Here is a 20,574-nt window from a genome sequence, read left to right as displayed (position 1 = left end):
ATTTTCTTTTCAGGCTTCTATGACATCACACGGACTCATCATACTGGATTCTATTCTGCACTCGGATCACGATGACATTCCAGTTTGGGGGAGGGGGGAAGGTTTAGCAAAATGACTTTTATCCAAATCCAGGGGATTGCGTGTGGCAAGAGCAAACCTCCAACAAAATTCTGGACCTGAAACTAAGCATTGTGCCATGGTTAGATGTCTCCCCCTTCCTTTTGGTGGCCAGAGAAAACTCGGGTCCAGGTTTTCTCAACCTTTGAGCCATGAAGGTACCACTGAAACCTTTTAGGCTTCAAAGTACCAGGAAATGCTGTCAACTGGCCATGTCCCCTGCCACATCCCCACTGGAAGTGAGAGGAGCCTCAACCCTTCCCACCCCCTCTTGGGAAGGGTGATAGAAGATGCCTTTTCATAATTAACCTGCATGATTCACATCAACAAAGCTCTGTAAACGTACATTTGATGATCAGCAAAATATATTTTATTGGATGGCACAGAAGGCAAGACTAAACGTTCAAAAAGTAAAAGGGATCATTGTCTTCTTTTAGTCTTTTGAGTGCATGAGAACTCAGTGGACCCAAAACTGAGGGCCTGGGAAAGCTAGCTATGATTTTTTTGGATGACAGGGAAAAGTTTTGTTCTTGCATCGTGGAATGCTGGAAAAAATACAACACAATGGCCCACAGTACATAACAGATTTCAGAATTTAGCTTTTGGGAACCCAAACAAGGCGCTGGTCCGATTCACACAGAAAACATGAATTAACATTGTGGAATTTGGTACAGTGTCTCTGAATTGGCCACTGGTGCCAAACGACATTATTCCGGTGCCAAATATTTTTTGCATTGAAACAAAAAGTCAAAAGAATGACTCAATTGAATAAGAACATAAGGAGAGTTCTGCTGGATCACAACAATGGTCCCTCTAGTCCACCATCCCGTTTAGCGTTGTGGCCAACCAGTTCCACTGGAGGGCCAACAGAGGGTCATAGACCCCAACCCCTGAAATTGCTTCCTGGCTCTGAGATGCAGACTTTGTTGTTGTTAGGTGCGAAGTCGTGTCCGACCCATCGCGAACCCATGGACAATGATCCTCCAGGCCTTCCTGTCCTCTACCATTCCCCGGAGTCCATTTAAGTTTGCACCTACTGCTTCAGTTACTCCATCCAGCCACCTCATTCTCTGTCGTCCTCTTCTTCTTTTGCCCTCAATCGCTCCCAGCATTAGGCTCTTCTCCAGGGAGTCCTTCCTTCTCATGAGGTGGCCAAAGTATTTGAGTTTCCTCTTCAGGATCTGGCCTTCTAAAGAGAAGTCAGGGCTGATCTCCTCTAGGACTCACCGATTTGTTCGCCTTGCAGTCCAAGGGACTCGCATGAGTCTTCTCCAGCACCAGAGTTCAAAAGCCTCAATTCTTTGACGCTCGGCCTTCCTTAAGCGTTTAAAGCAGATCCCAACCCCCACCCACCCTACATCTCCCTAGATCCACCATCCAGTTACTTGATCATTGTTGTTGTTAGTTGCGAAGTCGTGTCTGACCCATCGCGACCCCATGGACAATGATCCTCCAGGCCTTCCTGTCCTCTACCATTCTCCGGAGTCCATTTAAGTTTGCACCGACTGCTTCAGTGACTCCATCCAGCCACCTCATTCTCTGTCGTCCCCTTCTTCTTTTGCCCTCAATTGCTCCCAGCATTAGCCTCTTCTCCAGGGAGTCCTTCCTTCTCATGAGGTGGCCAAAGTATTTGAGTTTCATCTTCAGGATCTGACCTTCTAAGGACCTGTCAGGGATGATCTTCTCTAGGACTGACCGGTTTGTTCGCCTTGCAGTCCAAGGGACTCACAAGACTCTTCTCCAGCACCAGAGTTCAAAAGCCTCAATTCTTTGACGCTCGGGCTTCCTTATGGTCCAACTTCCACAGCTATACATTGCAACTGGGAAGACCATAGCCTTGACTAAACGCACTTTTGTTGGCAAGGTGATGTCTCTGCTTTTTAGGATGCTGTCTAGATTTGCCATAGCTTTCCTCCCCAGGAGCAAGCATCTTTTAATTTCTTTGCTGCAGTCCCCATCTGCAGTGATCTTGGAGCCCAGGAAAATAAAATCTGTCACTATCTCCATTTCTTCCCCATCTATTTGCCAGGAATTGAGAGGGCCGGATGCCATGATCTTAGTACCTCTGAATGTGGAGGTTCCCCTCAGCCAAATAGTCCTCGATAGATTTAATCCCCCTTTACTGTGGCCATCGCCACAGCCTCTGGCACCAAACCCCATATTTTAATCTCTCTGTGTGCAATGCAGCATCTCCTTTGTCGTTAAACTCCTGCCTCAGTAATGAGGGGGCCAGCTGGAAATGACACTTTCTTGAGAACAGATTGTGAGGCGAAGGGGACTCCAGAAGAATACCATGCCATGGAATCCACCCCCCCCCCCAAAGCCTCTCTTTTCTCCAGGGGAACAATAATAAGCTGCCATCGGGAGCTCTGCTGTGAACTGTGAATCGCGGATCTCCAGGGGCCACCGGGAGGTTGGGAACGTTCTAAGCACTGGGGCGATGCCTCGCCGTCTCTCATGCCGCGCGCAGGCGTCCTCCTTAACCCGTTCGCTGCCGGAACAAGCAGCCGGGCGAAGGAAACAGCGGACAACCGTCTAAGTTGCAAGCCCTTCAACAGGGACGTCGCATCAATCATCCTCTCCGTCAACGGCTCACAGACAGCTAGAAGCCCCTCCCGCCTCTCCCACCACGGACACAGCGCGCATGCGCTCGCGGAGTGCCTGCCCGCCCCGACCGGCGTCCGTTCCCCCACGTGATCAGCTGGTGGGCGGGGCGCAGGCGCGCGGCGGGGCTCGGCAGACAGCGGGCGCTGAAATTCAAATCTGGAGGGCGGTTTGTGGCCGCTCTCGCTACGGGCGGACTCGGTTGAGGAGGAGCGCGAGCGCGCCGGCGGACATGGACCCCTTCACTGAGGTAAGCGGTCTCGTCTGGCGGGGGACGGGGCGCTCGCTCTCCCTCCGGGCTCGGGCCCTGCTGCGCTCGCGTCCCTGGAGGAAGCCGCCCCGGGGTGCTGGGAGGGAGGCAGGCTGGCGTCTGCGTGGGAGGGCCTGCGGTGGGGTCCTGGCCACGTACCGTTGCCCTGTCCGTAGCCTTAAATAGGCGCTGGTGGCAGCCCCCACCCCCACCCCGTGGCTTATTTTGGTTTCGTTTTGAACGCCTTGTGTTGCTCCTACCTCGGGTGGGGGAGCCTTTAAATGCTGACGGTCAAAGTAGACAATGCGGGGAAGGGGAGGATGTTTTAGAAGCGGGTTGGATAACTTTGGGGGCAGCGATGCATTGTCAGCCGCACCTACCTCTCAGGGTTGTTGTGTAGGCAAAATAGAAGAGAGCAGAACGGCTTCAGCCGCCTTGGGGCCCCCACTGGTGAGAAAGAAAGGCAGGGCGTATGATGAAGGCAGCAAAGCGAAAAGTACACACTCGAGAAGTTTTTATCCTATGGGGTTATTTATTTATTTATTTTAATTTATATACCGCCCTCCGCGGGGGCACAGAGCGGTTTACATAATAACATAAGAACAATACATGGAACAATGCTAGTTTGTATATCTACCCTAGGCGTTTTTCGCATCGATGTGTTTAGGTAGTGAGTTTATTCAAACGTGTGCAAACTGTTCCTCTCTTCCAGCGAGCCAAGGAAAAATAAATGGGTGTGGCACTTCCAAATAGCTTTCTTTTTAGCTCATGTATCATCTAGCACTCTTCTGTCCTTGCGCCTGACTCACTACTGGATCAGTCTCTGTGACTGAAATTTATGATTTTTCTGCTTGGAACTTATTTCCATCTGCGGGATAGTGTCTGTGTATTACTTCAGTACTTATTCAAATGTAGGTTTAAGAGTCCCTATGATGGTGTTTCTTATAGGACTTTACACATCTCTGTATGTTTGGGCTGTCATAAAACTAAGGGGTTTGGAATCATTGAATTTCTGCCAACCTAAAACTGGTGCAGCATGATGCATATTTCTAAAGGAGAAGAGGGCCATGATACCTATTATGAACTCAGATGTTTGACCTGGTGTACGTCAAGCAGAAGAAATTTGAACTGGATTTACTGCAAAGTATTAATTCATTTATAGTAAATCAGTTTAAGCGGCTGTTACAAACTGATCTTAGGCTATATTAAATTGATCTTAAATTGTGCCATGGTGTTGAACATTTTCCATAGTCCACACCCTTCTTATGCAACTGAATGAATTTAAGTACAGGGTGCAGCAGTCAAGTCTTACGTTGTCCATGTTGTGAATTCAAATACTTCACAATATTGAAGGACATGCAAATATATAATAACTGCATCTTGGGGAAAAAGTCTGTGCCATAGACAGCACCTTCTTTTATGAACTGGTACAGCACTAGTATTTTTTAGGGTTCTACAAGGAGGGGCAAATTGCTTTGATAGGGGAGATTTTGCATCAGAATCATGTACTTTTAGTTATGATACAAACCTTTTAATATGAAGGCATAGAACTCTCTTTAAGTGCTCTGAGCTGAGGCACAGGGCGGACTAGATTTTTAAAATGTTAACTTTTGCGTTAACTCTTAGAACTAGGTATTTATGGTGAGTTACAGCTAGGGTATAATTTCTAAACACATTTCTCTCTATATATAATTTCTAAAGCAAAATGAAATGTGGCTGCTCTATACCCCAGTTTTAAAGTGCTACATCTCTATATCTGAATAACATTTATCCATGTGACCATTCCAATTTTTGGCTACTGATTTTTTTTGAGAAAAAAAAACCGTATTCTTTAAATCAGAAGTGATCAGAATAAGTTTAAAGGCCTAAGTTAGTTTCAGAACAAAATGACCATAACTTGAACTTCCTTTACTTTCTCCAGCTGGCTATGACTCCTCCTGCCAAGGGAAATACTTCCCCCTGCTGGTTATAAATGCACTCTACTGCAGTCATTCCCAGGCATGGTGAATGGTGTGTAAGCTAAAAAGAAGCATGATACTCTACCCATTGAAAGTATTTTCTCTGTATAATTTTAGAACAGTATAATTAGCCCTGGTGTGGCAGTGCTTTAAATAAACAACAACTTTCATTAATGGTCATTTAGACCAATACAACTTATAGCATAATGTTATATACGTCTATCTGCTGGGTAATATATATATATACACACACACATTAAATATAGATCAAATTCACTAATTTAAAAATTGCTAGGCAGTGCTAATTCTGGAGTTGATAAAGAGTGTGGCAACTGGTTTTAACAGCTTGTGATTTGCCTCTTTCCTGTTGCATTACAATTAATTTAGCCTTCTGCACTGGAATGTTCTTTCCATTTTAATTAGGTTTGATAATTAGGATTGGCTTAAATTAGTTTTATCCATTGTCAGCACTTTAATTGTATTATTCAGCAGCTCATCTACTTGCTGCAAATTCTAGAGAGCTGCTTCCTGATGGTGGTCCAGGTTGTAGTCCATCCATTCGATAGACAAAACTGGGTTCGAGTCTCCAGTTACTAATACAATGGGACTGCCTGCATTGTCAGATTCTTATGAACAATTCTGCAAAAAAAATTATAATATATTAGCATACTACTCCCTGAGTAATTTGTACTCAATAGGACACTTTCTAGGACAAGATACTACATATGGATTTTAACATACCAAGTTAGTTCTGTACACCAGTACTTACTATATTAAGAACAAAAAAGCTATAAAATTTAACATACTGGGTTGGATCCAGTCTAAATAGGTATTTTTGCACTGCAAGCCCCCCTCATGTGGTTCCTCAGACTTCCCCAACCTCCAGAAGCAACATTTCATGGAAATCAGGGTACTGCAGAGGGAGTGGGAAGGCAGGTAAGTTCTATTCTGCCCTTGGGAAATGTAATCTGGGTCTAACCCTCTGTTTAGAGTATTTTTTGTATAATGAGTTAAATTGCTTATTGAAAGTTATGCCTGTGATAATCTTCTGTGAAATATTTAGAAACTTCTTGAGCGAACTCGTGCCAGGAGAGAGAATCTACAGAAGAAAATGGCTGAACGGCCGGTAGGAGGAATGAGACCTACAATTCAAACAAAAAGGAGCAGAGAACCTTTGTTAGAAACTGGAAACCAGCCCCTTCAGTCTATTGAAGAAGGTACCTTTCACAAATACTATGTGAGAAGAGGGAACTACTTTAACTGGATTTTCAGGCTTTTGCTTAAAAAGACCTACCTTTGCTTGTTCCAGTAGTCAGTTAACTGCCAGAATAGACATTAAAGATCATTGTCTCATTTAGCTGAAAATAAGGTTGCAGTTTGTACCTGCACAATATCCTGTGGCTTTTTACTAAAATACTCTTGGTATTTTGTAAGAACAGCTTTGTTGTAAGTATTTCCATTATTTGTTAAAACATTTTGCAAGTGAGACATCAGACAGTAAGAATTGTGAAATAATAGGCAAGCTGGGTGTAGTGGTTAGAAATGGCAGCCTCTAATCTGGCAAGCTGGGTTTGATTCCCTGCTCCTCCATGTACAGCCAGCGGGGTGACCTTGGGCTAGTTACAGTCCTGTCAGAGCTGTTCTTGCAGAGCAGTCCTGTCTGAGCTTTCTCAGTTTCATCTACCTCACACGGTGTCTTGTGGGGAGAGGAAGGGAAGGTGATAGTAAGCCCCTTTAAAACTCCTGGTACTGAAAAGCGGGATATAAAAAACAACTCTTCTACGTAATAAGGAATTTTGCTCTCAGGTATGGATTATTCTTGTTTTGTTCTGTGTTTACTGTAATAAATGCTTCACCCTGAAATCACCTTGGTTAACTTTATTTTCCCCCAAATTTTCTACAGCGAAGCCAGGTACCAAGCCATCACCATCCAAAAGACGCTGCTCAGATAAGGTGGAGGCTGCAGCTCCTAGTTCTGAGAACATGCATCCAGTTAACTCATCTTCTGTAAACCAAGTTCTTCCTGAAACTGCTCCCACTTCTCAGTCTGTTGTATTGTCATCTGAGAAAGAGCAGGACCATAAAACTGAATCAGTTTCTGCTGTTAAAACACGTATGCAAAAGCTGGCTGAACAACGACGTTGTTGGGATAGTGGTATGTGTTTCATTTTACATGATGCAGCATGTAGAACTGTGACGTAAGATGGAAATTTGGTCTTTCAGTTTTGTCTTGCATTCTTTATATACCGTCCTCCCCTCGTGGCTCAGGGCAATTTACAGGAAACTTGGAAATCATAATACAGGTAAAAACATGGCTCAATAATTACAGCAGGATAACAATAGTAATAACAGTAACATTTGAATGATAATGATTTTTCTTAATTAAAACATTAAATTAAAACAATTGCTCCAAAAGGGAGGGTGGTATATAAATATAATAAATAGGAGGGTCAGTCCAGGGTTGCCATTTTGTTTGCTCCAAGGTCACATCTGTGTGAGAGGAGTGGCTCTGGGGGCCTAGTGGGTGTTGTTGCTTCTGTTGAATCTCAACAGAAGAGATCCATTTGTAGAGTGTAGAGCTCTTTGTGGGGTATATACAGAGAGGCGATCTCTCAGATATACTGGGCCCAGCCAAATGCATCACTTTTTTGGAATGTGGAATATAAATTATTTGTTTTGACTTGGCAGATTTGCTAACTATTCTTATCTGCCCTTACATAACTATGTTAATAATTTTGAAGCAAATTAACAGCTTGAAACTTAGGGAAAATGAACTAATTCATTTGCAGCTTATAAGAGTTTTGCTGCATGAATTTAGAAGCAATTTTTGGACTATTTCACATCTCCCCCCCCCCCCAATCAGTTCTGACACCATAATGTTTTGGGTTATCCCCTGATTTGTGGATGTATTTTGTGCCTTTCGTTTTCATGTAATCTCCCTGTTTTTTCCCCTGGTTCTTTTGAGACCACTTTTCCCACTGTTTTTCTGGAAGCTGACATTGAGTCTGTTTTTTTTCCTCAAGCATAATGTTTCTGTCTTGTTTTCTTTGTCCTGCCCACTGTTTGATGTCTGAACTGTAGTGGTCAAACCATTGCCTCTCCTCTACACCCCAAAGAAGAGCATTGAAATATTATATTATTTGAGTCTTGTAACAATACATTTAGGATGTTCTCTGAATTTCCAGTTTTCATTTTTTTAGTTAGTCTCTAGCTCCAACCCTTATGGAGATAACAGGAAAAAGGCATATCTTTGTGGGAAGAGGGCTAGAGACTTGCTTTTAAATGGAAGCTGGGAATTCAGATAACCTCTTATGCCTATTGCTACAACACTCTAATGCTATACTGATATTTAAGTGCTGCTTTGAAAAATGGGTACCACCAGTGATAATAGTCACCTCTCTTAAACTGTCCACATCTGGAAAAATGCAGCAGGAGGGCGGACATGTGGAAGAATCCTGCCCAAACTGATTCCAATACTTGTGATTTAGCCCCCCAAAATCAGTTGAGCATGCAGGAAAAGCCTTAGTTTCCATTTGGTTGGGAAGCTCACTGAGTGATCTCTAGCCAAGAGAAAGTGACCAGCTGTCGGGTTTCTTCAGATTGCTCACAAACATGAATCCTTGGTGCAAAAGATTTTTTAATGAAGGCATACAAGTTAACCCAAAAAATACCTTGTTGGAATTAAAGCATAGCAGAACATGCACTGAGGGCTTGTAATGATAAAATGGAGAAGGAAAAACCATGTATACTGCTCTAAGCTCCTTGAATAAAGGGCAAGATCAAAATGTAATGACCTCAAGATAAGGCTGTGCCATGTAATTACTGAGAATCTTTATGGTAGGAAAGTTGTACCTGATGTGCAAGTTCTTCCATAGCTCAATCTTTTATGTGAGTGTCACTTGTGTGTTCCGTTCTCTTTCATAGGGCACAGGCTGGCTATTGTCCCTTATGTCAAGTCCTGTATTCCCATAGGACGTAGTATGAGGGCTAGATCAGTTGTATATTCTGCTGCACTTGATGTTCTGCATCTCATTAATATTTATAGCAACAACTGTTTTATTAAGCAAGTGCCACACTTAACACTGTATGTTTTCTATTTTCAGATATGTCTGAAAGTCCTTGCATACTTCCCATCCAATCAAAAGAACTGGTTGTTTCCCCTCCCAAACTACCCCATACATCTGAGACCCCAATTGGGAGAAGAGGCCGCTTAGCTAACCTTGCTGCTACGATTGGTTCCTGGGAAAATGACCTAAGTCATCCATCTGCAAAACAAAACAACACACAAGAACAGCCTGGTACTACTTGTTTATCCAAACTGTCCACTACAAGTGGAGCATCTGCTAGAATCAATGGTGGCAGTGTGAAACAGGATGCTGCATCCTGTTCCCAAAGGGCTGTTGAGTCATCTGTGAATAAGTCAGCAATCTCTGGGATATTGGTAAGTGATCATATTTCATCAGATGTATGTTTTTTGCTGTCCAGATGGTTGAGGTTTACTCTCCATTGCAATAATCTTAGGCTGCAGCTCTAGCCACATGTTAAGGCAGTAAGTCCCATTTAATGCAATGAGACTTCTGAATAGACCTCTAAAATCGTGGTGTAGTTTTAGGAAAAAGAATTTTGTGATATACTGTCCTCTGTACAATGTATTATTAAAACAGTATTGTTGCCTCCAATCTAATTTAGTGGAACTGTAATCTGACTCATTCTTGGGGGATTTCTTTACAGATGAGATGCCTTAAAGAGAAAAATGTATGAACAACTGACTGTATATATGTGTTTGATATGTACCTCATCAGTCTTGAGAGTGGCAAATATTTTAAAAGTATCTTGATGGGCTAAATTTCCTAGAAGGTGCTGATTATCTTTACAGATCCCCACTAAAACTGCCTTGGTGCAAACCATAACGGAGAGAGGCAAAGACTTTTAGAACATTTCTATGCAAGCTGCCATTCTGGAGCAGTGACAATCACCCCTGGGAAACAGTCCCCACCCCTCCCCCTCCGTTTAATGAAATATGTGAAGAATTCTGTATTGCTATCTTTTGAACTAAACTATCGGTCCTTTTCCCCCTTCGCTCCAGGGAAATGCTACTTCCAAAACCATTTTGGGAGTAAATAACCATCATGGTAACGATACTGAGACACCAAAGTTGCAGCTTCCACAGGGAAAGCCTATTCTTAAATCATCTTTGAAACCAGCATTGTCACAGCCACTTCCAGCCAAAGAAGAGCCAATTAAAGGAGCACATTCACAACTTGACCACAAAGATAAGCCAGCCACACCAGGTGAATTATGTGGAACAGAATTATTGTGTTTTGTTAGAAATTTTGCAAGGAAAATGGATCTCTGTGATGCAGGGTGTGGATTTTAGCTGAGTAGCCGGAGTTATATCTGTTGGGTATATCCAAGAGTGAAACTGTGTCTTAGCGAAATGCAGAATGGTGCAGCTTTATATTTCAGTTTATTTCTTATTAGTGTAGCTTAGTAGTGAAATGCATGGCATGTAAGGTTTCAGTTATTAGTGTTTTTAACAATTTCAGATGGTTGTAATAATTACTGTAATGATATCAGATTGCTGTAACACAATTTATCTGCCTTCATAGTGCCTTCATAGTGCTGTGCATAAGTTACATTTAAAAAATAAACTGCTTAAAATAAAAGTGCACTCTAATATTATTTTGTACTGAGTAGAATCAAAGGGTACCTTACTATTTACCAAGTGTTAATCTATTAGTGAGCATGTACAACTACATAGAGGAATTCTTTCTTGTAGCATTTGCCTATATGTAGTGAGAATTTCACACAATCCCATTACTGTGCACTTTTAGCTAGTGCACTTTTAGCCAAGGGAAACTTTACGCATTGTACACCTACTGTGATAGGCTGCTACTGGTACTGGTAAATACTGTGGCATCTTAAACTAAACTTTGTCTTTTTCTTTAAGCATATATATGCATGAACAACACAATCTTAAAATGCCATGGGATAAAGCAAATGTAGTCTGGCACTGTTGGTGTATAAGATGAGTCCAGTGACCTTAATCTTTCTATGTTAGCATCTCACTTGCGGTAAAGAAGTTACCATTAGAAAGACTAGAATGGTTGATGGGCTCCAGTCACTGCTGCTCCATGTGGCCACTGCACTTACATTGCAGACCTTTGAGCCTGGCATAAAAAATATCAGGCAGCGTTCCTTGCATTGCATGGCCATTTTCCTTGTATGCATATCTATTGGGGGCACTTAATAAATGTAACTCAACCTTTTCAGCCCTGTTTGTTTTTATAATCTGGGTCTAGGCTTATTTACATTCCAAGCTGTTCTACCTGTTTGGCTAAAGCACTCTTATGTATGTGATTTGTAACTTTTATTGGAATGCTTGAACTTCCCTAGCAGAAAGCTCAAAATGCCTTTCTACAATAAATCTGTCTAGGCAGTTGATTGACCTTTTGCCCGGTATTAGTTAGCATATGTGAGCGACAGCTTAAAAACATATAGAAGCTGTGGAAGTCCTGCGACTTATGGAATTCACACACAGTGGAGGTGTGATGCAGAACGAAAGTGTGTGGTGTAGAACACAGGCATTCCAAAAGAGCTTCATGCTGTGTTTGAGAATTAGGTTCATCGTACCCAGTTAATGAAGCAAAACCCATTGTTCTTGTAGGAGGGCCAGGCATTAAGCCTTTTCTGGAGCGTTTTGGAGAGCGCTGCAAGGAACATAGTGCACATAGTCCTGCTATAAGTGGAGGACACAGAACTCCCATTATCACTCCAAATACAAAGACAATTCAAGAAAGGCTCTTGAGACAGAATGAAGCACCCTCAACTGCCCATCTAGCACAGCAGCTCAAGCAGGTATGACTTGCTATATCCTTAATATTTATCGTGATTGCATTTGGACATCCTTTTATGGGATATGCAAGTTCAGGCTATGTTTATTTTGTGTTCAGGAACGCGAAAGAGAACTCTCATCCCTTAGAGGTCGCTTTGACAGAGGCAGACTATGGAGTGCTGAAAGAGGAGCAAGTGAAGGTCCACAAACAAAACAGGTAGCATGTTGAAACTTCTTTGGGCTGAGTGCATAAATGATAGAAACACCATTGCACATGCACTGAAGCAACATATGTTTTGTATTTTCCTTTGTGCTAAGTAGTCCCACATAGGGCAGAAAACACCTTCACGTACATCATCATCTGTACCAGTCCTGCAGAGTTGACATTCAGGTTACTTGAGATCTAGTGGCATGTCAGGTACCTTTATTTGCAGGTAAACATCACAAGCTTCACCAATAAAATGTTTTTTCCAAATTCTCACAATTCCATTATGATACTGTAGTACTTAGGGAGAAGATGATACTGTGTTGAGCCTGCTTACTTCTCATATAAGCTGAGCTCAACCATTGGCCTGGACAATTGGACTGCATTCCATGACTTTGCTAGGCTGTGCGCAGAACTCCTTCCCCAAGGACAGAAAAGCAGGTCACTCAGTGCTTGCTGGAATAGCCTGTTTGAACTTCAGTCTGACCGAATGCCACCCCCAAGTTCAGCTTTAAAAAAGGCAAGAGCTGCAGTAAGTTACCATTCTCCTAGCTGTGGCATCTTCATGTAGCAGCTGCAGGAGGCCAAGTGCAGTGAGCAAGTGCTTCCAGCTTGATGATGGTGTTTGGCACTCAGTGTACAGGGTAGGCTGGTCTTGAGGGGCAAAAGCAGCACAGATGTTGCCACCTCTCTTGCTCGTGCAAGTGCTTTTGACTCAGCTGTGTATTGTTTGTGCTCCTCTGTGGCCAGTTGGTCAGCATAAGTCTTGTTTTGCCGCTGCCTTCGCTGGTAAAGAGTCCAACCCTTCTGATTATTTGCATCTGCCCTTGGCACAACTTATGAGGCGACCTTTGAAGACTGTTGATGGAGGCAGGGCAGATATGGAGTGGGCCATCGCCCTTGTCAGTGCCCCCCCCCCCCCCAAGTGGCTAAAGACATGGGAGAAATTGAAGAAGAGAAGGCTGTTTTCACACTTGAGGATTGAAACATATTCTGGAGTTCCTGAGGCACCCAAGTTTCACTTGTTTTTAGTTCAACTAGCTGTTATAGGTTCAATGTATTTCTGGTTTTTACAGGAAAGCCAAATTCAAAGTAGCTCAAAACACCTCCCCAGTTCAGATGCCTCCTCTCCTTTACCAGAAGAAAAGTCTGCAACACTTGAGAGAGTAGGAGAAGGCACCTCTTCAGGTGAGAAAGCTCTGCCTTTAAAATGTTGTTAAGAATCTTAAAATGTTATGAATTGGCAGCCTTTCAAAATTAAAGTGCCCAATTGTCCAAATGTAGAGAAAGAAAGCAACAAAAACAAATCCTGTGTGTGAAAGCCTGTTTCCCCAGCTGAAAATGTTACTAATTGATTAGAAAGTCTCAGAATGGGAAATGTACACGAGAAGGACCACACATGAGTCTTTCAATACAGAGACATAAATTTGTGCACCTGTTCACTCGGTATTTTGCTTTCTCCGTTATTTCTAAGGAGCCCCATAGTCCCATAAAAATATTTTCCTGACATTCTCTTGATGTCCTGGTGATTATAGCATCCTGCCTATCCTTCCAATAGACTTTTAAGTTAAAGATCTGGTTTTCTTTAGGGCCATATTTGGTTCCCTGTTGAGCTGCATTTTGCTCTAGAGCCCTAGCCTGCAGACCTGTGATTTTAAAAGCACAAATGCAGTGTTACTTTGATTGTAGCCCTGTAGATTAGTGATCCCCAACCTGTGGGCCGCAGACCACATGTGGTCCTTTGACTAATTGGAGGTGGGCCCCGAAGGAGGCCTTCTCCCACCCCCTTTACTTCATACCCCCCAGCCCTTTACAACACACTTCATTGTTGTGGCGTGTCTGTATCTTATTTTGAAGGGATGTTTAAACATTACCATAGCAATCAAAGAGCGCTAGGGCAATGGTTGAGAGTAGAGGAGTAAACTACCCCCCCCCCCCCCACCGGGCCTCAGTAAAAGGCGTTGAGTGGTCCCCGGTGATAAAAAGGTTGGGGACCACTGCTGTAGATGGCTTCAAGGGAAACTTTAGTCTATATTCCAGGGCTTGGCATTTCTTTCCAGTATGAATTTTATGAGAATGTGGATTTTTACATACTGTATGACAGAAGGGATGTTAACTGTTCTGTATTAGGACATAACTGGTTAGCAGTTCCTTGATGTTTTGAGCAGAATTGGTGAAACCTTAAATAAATGTTTACCAGCTGACTCATAAACAGAACCATCAGCCCACTAGATGTAAATGGGTGATTTATCTCATTAGATTGATCTTTTCTGGACATGTAGTGCTTATTTATAGAGTGCTTATTCAGACACTTTCTGAACTTGGCATGAAAAAGGAATCAGTTGTAGAAATGGCTGGCAGAATCAGGGATACGGATGAATTCAGTGTCTTAATTTATTGCACTTACTATGGAGAGTAAGGAGCAAATCCTTTTTTTCATAATGAGCATGGAAACTATTTCTGATCAGATTCATTGCCTGACACAGAGGAAATGGGCTGAAGATCTCAAATACTTAAGATTCCCCAAAATTGTATAGCCCACAAACCTGGTTTCTAGAAAATACTTATTGATCTTTTTTGGAAATGTCTAGGTACTAAACAAGAAAATAAGACAGAAGAATTTAGTCCTCTGAAAATCTCTCCACCAAAGACTACTGTAGAAACAATGTCTATTTCAAAGCCTGAACAACAAAATGGTATGTATTTTTCTGTCTTGTGTCCTCTTAAGTTAGTCATCCTCATCCTTGAAAACATTCTCTACAGTCAACCATTCCCAGGTGAGTATTCATGAGGGTTCAGTATTAAAATCCCAAAATAAATATAAACTCCTTCACTATAGACTAGGAATAGTCTCTGGCATGGCAGTCTTTCTGAGATCTCATACAAAATCTTGATGTATCCTTGTTCTACTGGAGGCATGTGTCTGGGAACATCCAGAAGAAGTTGAGCAGATTTTTATATATTAAAAAACAGAGCAGCAATTCTTCTACAGGCACCAAAAAGGTTGTGACTTATCTTCTAAGTTTGCTAGCCGTGATTTACATTACGTTTCTCTTCTTGGAAGAAATCTTTACTGATTCCTGCCGTTCGTTGATAGCCAGATTCACTTAGCTTGTACCTGTTGCTTTTTGTCATCTTTTGTTTGAGACTATTCATCCACCAGATCAGGGCTTAAAAAAAAGGGGGGGGGTCCTGAACAGTGTGAATAGGCTGACCAATTTTTCCAGGATGACAGTCCAAATGTCTGGTAAGCATTAAGTCCAGAGCCTTAGTATGATTTAGACTAGAGCAATGAAAATCCAGCTCAAACCAATATCTGGATATAGTCAAAAGTTGGAATTGCAGCTGCAAATTTGCCATGGCTTGGTAAAGGTCAGTTTTATGCTTGTTGTGTTCCTCCTGCTGTTAAACATATTGCTTGGATGTCTGTGTCTTCTGTGAGCCTACTATCCGATATGTACCATATGAGCCTTGCTTGATTCCTGGGTAAGAGTAAGAAATTGAATGTGCTCTTCACAATTTTCCTCCAGTGGATTGGCTAGCCCCCCTTTTGGTCCCTTTTAATTTTTCTAATCTCTTTAAGTATTAATATAATCTGATTATGGATAGAAGAGTGTATGTTTAATGCATGAAATGAGTGGTACTGCAGAGACTGCTGTGGGCTGGCACAAGGTGTGTGAGATGTTGTTGCTTCCTGAAAGTCCTAATTTATCTACTGAGCTTGTAGGACTGATGGTGAAATCTAAAAACGAATGCAAATGTAAAGGGGGTGTATGTGTAATAAGATAGAAGAAAAAAAAACTAAGTTATTTGTCCTGGTGTTGGGACACTTTTTTGATATGTGAAGGGGCAATGACTCAACATTGCTTTAAGTAAGCAAAGCAAATGATAATAAACTTTATTTTTGTAACCCCTCCTTTCATTAAAGGTGGGTAGCAACAAGATTAAAAACAAATTACATCATATAAATCAGTGAGACATTTATAAATTACATAATAAAAATTTATTAAAATATTTATAAACACATATTTATAAAGTTCTTCAATCTCTAATTTGAATTTGGGGGGGTCATAATCTTTGGAGGGATAGATTTTCCCTCTATTTCAGCAGTGTGGACAGCACTTCTTGATGTTCTATTTGGGCCTCCCTCAACCATAGGCCTAGTGGAACAGTCTTGACCCAATTTTTCAAATTGATTCCAGCAGGCAAATGCCTGATTCATGGAGACATTAGAATATTTTCTATATATTTAAAAATACATTCTGCTATCATCCAATTAGTTTCCTTCATTTGGGGAAGTTACTTTCTGCTTATCTCCTTAAGGAACCTATGGATTGGATGAAATCAGAAGCCATATTGGGGCATGAGCAGATAGACTTTAGGCATGGATTCTTTCACATATGACAATGATCTAGTTCTCTGCTATTTGGATACGAATATTCATCTTTGGGGATGGTGACTCTATGAGTTTCTGCATTAATCTTAAGGGGGGGTTGATTCTTCAAAGTGCTCCAGGAGTGGCACTTCATGGAGATTATGGAAAAGAAAGTGCAAGGAAGCTCAGTGCTGCTGGCAATGTGGATCCAATCCAATCTATTGCTGGTTCCTTATGCAAAGACTCCTCTAAAATGATGAGTTAGGAAAAAAACTGTTGATTTCTATTTTGAATGAGTGAATAAAATAGATTAGAGCTCAATAAACCTTACCTCTTGCTCAAGTCTTTATAGGTACCTTGCCTTGTGCACTGCTCTGTCTTGTACAACATGGTCAGAAATGCAGGTTCATCTTTTTATTCCTTGGCAAGACCTTTCTGAGTTGGCTGTGATTACCTTCTGGACTTTCCCAGCCGGTCCTGTAACTTCCCGATCTCAATTTCTAGTTAATATGTGGCACTTTAGAATCATAGAGTTGGAAGGGGATCCTGGGTCATCTAGTCCAACCCCCTGCACTATGCAGGACACTTGCAACCCTATTGTTCATCCACTGTAACCTGCCACCCCCTTGAATCCTCACAGAATCAGCCTCTCTGTCAGATGGCTATCCAGATGGAGAACCCACCATCTCCAGAGGAAGCCTGTTCCATTGAGAAACCGTTCTAACTTTCAGAAACTTCTTTCAGCTATTTATACGGAATTTCTTTTGGATTAATTTAATCTCATTGGATTTGGTCCGTCCCTCCAGGGCAAGGGAGAACAACTCTGTTCCATCCTCTATATGGCACCCTTTTAAATACTTGAAGATGGCTATCAGATCCCCTCTCAGTCGTCTCCTCTCTAGGCTAAACAGACCAAGCTCCCCCAACCTTTCCTCATACGTCTTGGTCTCCAAACCCCTCACCGTCTTTGTTGCCCTCCTGTGGACCTGTTCCAGTTTGTCAACATCCCTCTTCAACTGGGGTGCCCAAAACTGAACATAGTACTCCAAGTGAGGCTGAACTAGAGTAGAGTAAAGCAGTACCATCAGCACCCGTGATCTGGACACAATACTCAGTTTGATACAGCCCCAAATCCCATTTGCCTTTTTAGCCACTGGGTCACACTGCTGACTCATGTTCAATGTATGGTCTACTAAGACTCCTAGATCCTTTTAGCACAAGACAAGTCTTCCCCATCCTATATTGGTGTCTATGGTTTTTCCTACCTAAATGCAGAATTTTACATTTGTCCCTATTGAATTTCATTGTATTCAGTTTAAACCAGTTCATGAGCCTATCAAGATCATCCTGTATTCTGATTCTGTCTTCTGTTGTGTTTGCTACCCCTTTACATACTTTTAGTTCCAAACTGTTAAGACCTATGCATTTTACTTTCCAGACCAAAAACATGAGACTGTGGCAAGGGAGGAGGAGAAAGATGTCAATAGTTCAAAAGTGATTAGTGATATCTTTGATGAAGTTCTTCAGGATGATGGGCCTGACATAGAGAAACTTAAAAAAGAGATGAGTATGACCTTAGAAGCTGACAGTGACTATGAACAAGAGACACTGAATATTTCATCAATGTCCCTCCTAACACCTTTAACAGAATCTGTTGCTGTTACAAGTCCAGAGGTAAGAAAAAATATTAACTTGCGTGATATAATTTTGTGCATATCTAGATTGCTAAAAAAGCCTCTCAAGGAGACATAGAAAATGTACCCAGCAATTCCTCTAGGATATCTTCATAATTAACACCAGAGTCCTTTCATTGTGATGAAATGTATGTCTGTTTCAGAATGTAATTGTCTTTAGAAGGCTCAAAAAATCTCTTTTTCCCCTCCTAGGTTTTTGCTTCCCCTAGTAGATCAGTTGGTGAGGAGAGCAATGCAAGTGATGACAGTCCAAAGTCCAGCAAGTTTCAAAGAATATCCGTCTGTAGAACTGAGTCTGGAAGCAGCATTGGGTCCCTGTCAGAAGAGCGTAGCCTTTTGTACAGGTAATTCCTAGCCTGTCTCAGAAGGGTAATTTTGAAATTTAATAATAATCCAGAAAGCCTAGATACAGTATATGGCCCAGTTGAAGAGTTAGTAGTAAAACCTGAGAAAGGAATGATATGCCTTCTCTGCCAAAGTATCTCAGAGTTCTTGTTGGACAGTGGATAGATAAGGAAGGGCAGGCATGTGGCTTTTTCTGAAACTATGCAGCTTAGAGGTGGTGAATATCCATTAACCTAGCCATTGGTCAAGACCTCATACTACAAGAATCTATATTGCTCTTCTGTATTGCCACATTGTTTATAAGATGAAAGTTTAAACCACTGAAGTAGTATGAGCTAGAAGAGACCCAGAAGTGTGTACATACCCTCCATCCTTTCCCTGTATTTTCTGAATTACATTGGATTGAATATAATATACCGTATTTGTCGGCGTATAAGGCGACTGGGCGTATAAGACGACCCCCCAACATTTCTTCTCAAAGCTGTGAGCCCAGTGGGGGGGGGGGAGCCGCCGCCGCCGCCGCCCACCGCCCGCCGCCGCTCGCCGCTCGCCCAGTGGGGGGGGAGCTGCCGCCGCCGCTCACCGCCGCTCGCCCAGTGGGGAGGGGAGCTACCGCCGCCGCTGCTTGACGCCGCCGCTCGCCCAGTGGGGGGGAGCTACCGCCGCTGCTCGCCGCCGCCGCCGCTCGCCCAGTGGGGAGGGAGCTACCGCCGCCGCCGCTCACCGCCGCTTGCCCAGTGGGGGGGGGAGCTACCGCCGCCGTTGCTCGCCGCCGCCACTCGCCCAGACTGAAGTGCACCCGGCGTATAAGACGGCCCCCCCATTTGGAGGCATGTTTTTTAGAGGAAAAAAGCCGTCTTATACGCCGACAAATACGGTATAATATAAGTATTATATATATAAAATATATATATCCTGCTTCTCTCTAAAACTGATTTCTTATCTTGAAGTATTGATGCCTATCGATCTCAGCGATTTAAGGAAAAGGATCGTCCTTCAATAAAGCAAGTTATTGTTCGTAAAGAAGATGTTTCATCCAGACTCGAGGAGAAGAAGAATGGAACTTCTAGTCAAATTAACATTAAACAAAGATTACAGGTATCTAGAACCTCTCCCTTTAGGTTCTGTGAATGAAATGTTCTCACTGTATAATCATTTCTTATGTCTGCAAGTATGGGAAACTGCTTACATTGTGTGGCTCTTAGTGTTCTTAAATCCCTAGTTAATAAGGGCTCTAGAGTTAAGTTTACTCATGCTTAAACATGGGTACAGCTGTAATGTCAAGCCACAATTAAAAGTTGAAGCTGTTCACTTATGTAAGGAGACAAGTGTCCAATCTAGCATCCTGATCCTTTAATTTTGTTCTAAAGATCTATCCCTTCAAATCCAGTATTAAATGTTAGCAAGGATGTCCCCACCTAGCAATCATGTGTCTACCACTGTATTGGTCTTGTTATGCACTTCTCCTGCTTAGCCCTGCAGTCCATGTGTTTCTTATGGGTTTTTAGAGGGGAGGGATCATTTTAAGCATATTAAAGTTTGGTACGAAAAGTGTTGTACTGTGAATATGCCCTTAATTTCTCACAGAATTAATGCAGTTGAAAATCTTGGGTTTTGGTTCAAAATTTGGGATTTTGCTAATGTTAACTAAACCTATTATTTGACAATATTAGGAGCTGAATAATGAAATAAACCTGCAACAGACTGTGATACACCAAGCAAGTCAGGCTCTGAACTGCTGCATAGACGAAGAGCATGGGAAAGGATCACAAGAAGAAGCAGAAGCTGAGAGATTACTTCTCATTGCCAGTGAGTGGATTCTTTTATCTGACCAGTGCTGAGCTACTTTATCCACTTTGTACATAAACTTTCAAAGCTACTGCACACATGTGATTCTCCAGCAAGTGAGTAGCAGCCCTTTAAAAGGAGCTAGATAAATATATAGCAGATGGGTCAATTAGTCAATATTTGCTAAAAGATGCTAATTTAGAGTAGCAATACACCCTTGGGCGTTGAGCACAAACTGAATTGACGGTGAAACCATTATACTGGGAGCCTTTTGCTTTGGTCCTATAAGGCAATTCTTACATATAAAGTATGATATAGAGTCCTTGGGAAGTGACTGTTGTGAAAAGTATACATCAGGATTCAATGACCCCCAGGTTGTTGCGGCATCTAAAAATTTCAGCTA

The 20,574-nt window shown here is 42.3% G+C and overlaps 1 protein-coding gene across 3 annotated transcripts in view; it reads left to right on the top strand.

Annotated features, from left to right (window-relative positions):
- The first annotated feature begins 2,813 nt into the window (after positions 1–2,813).
- Positions 2,814–20,574, top strand: part of ANLN (anillin, actin binding protein) — a 30,768-nt gene continuing 13,007 nt past the window's right edge. For all 3 annotated transcript variants that reach the window (XM_077303380.1, XM_077303381.1, XM_077303378.1), the window contains exons 1-13: positions 2,814–2,971; positions 5,993–6,146; positions 6,833–7,084; positions 9,033–9,370; positions 10,016–10,220; positions 11,597–11,787; positions 11,883–11,981; positions 13,046–13,157; positions 14,561–14,665; positions 17,783–18,018; positions 18,231–18,382; positions 19,334–19,481; positions 20,057–20,192. In XM_077303380.1, the coding sequence (XP_077159495.1) occupies positions 2,954–2,971; positions 5,993–6,146; positions 6,833–7,084; positions 9,033–9,370; positions 10,016–10,220; positions 11,597–11,787; positions 11,883–11,981; positions 13,046–13,157; positions 14,561–14,665; positions 17,783–18,018; positions 18,231–18,382; positions 19,334–19,481; positions 20,057–20,192 (2,146 nt within the window). In that variant the 5' untranslated portion in view covers positions 2,814–2,953. The remainder of the gene's footprint in view (positions 2,972–5,992; positions 6,147–6,832; positions 7,085–9,032; positions 9,371–10,015; positions 10,221–11,596; positions 11,788–11,882; positions 11,982–13,045; positions 13,158–14,560; positions 14,666–17,782; positions 18,019–18,230; positions 18,383–19,333; positions 19,482–20,056; positions 20,193–20,574) is intronic.

Source organism: Paroedura picta, chromosome 11, assembly GCF_049243985.1.
Source record: "Paroedura picta isolate Pp20150507F chromosome 11, Ppicta_v3.0, whole genome shotgun sequence".
Taxonomy (NCBI): domain Eukaryota; kingdom Metazoa; phylum Chordata; class Lepidosauria; order Squamata; family Gekkonidae; genus Paroedura; species Paroedura picta.
This window is presented reverse-complemented; position numbering and strand designations above follow the sequence as displayed.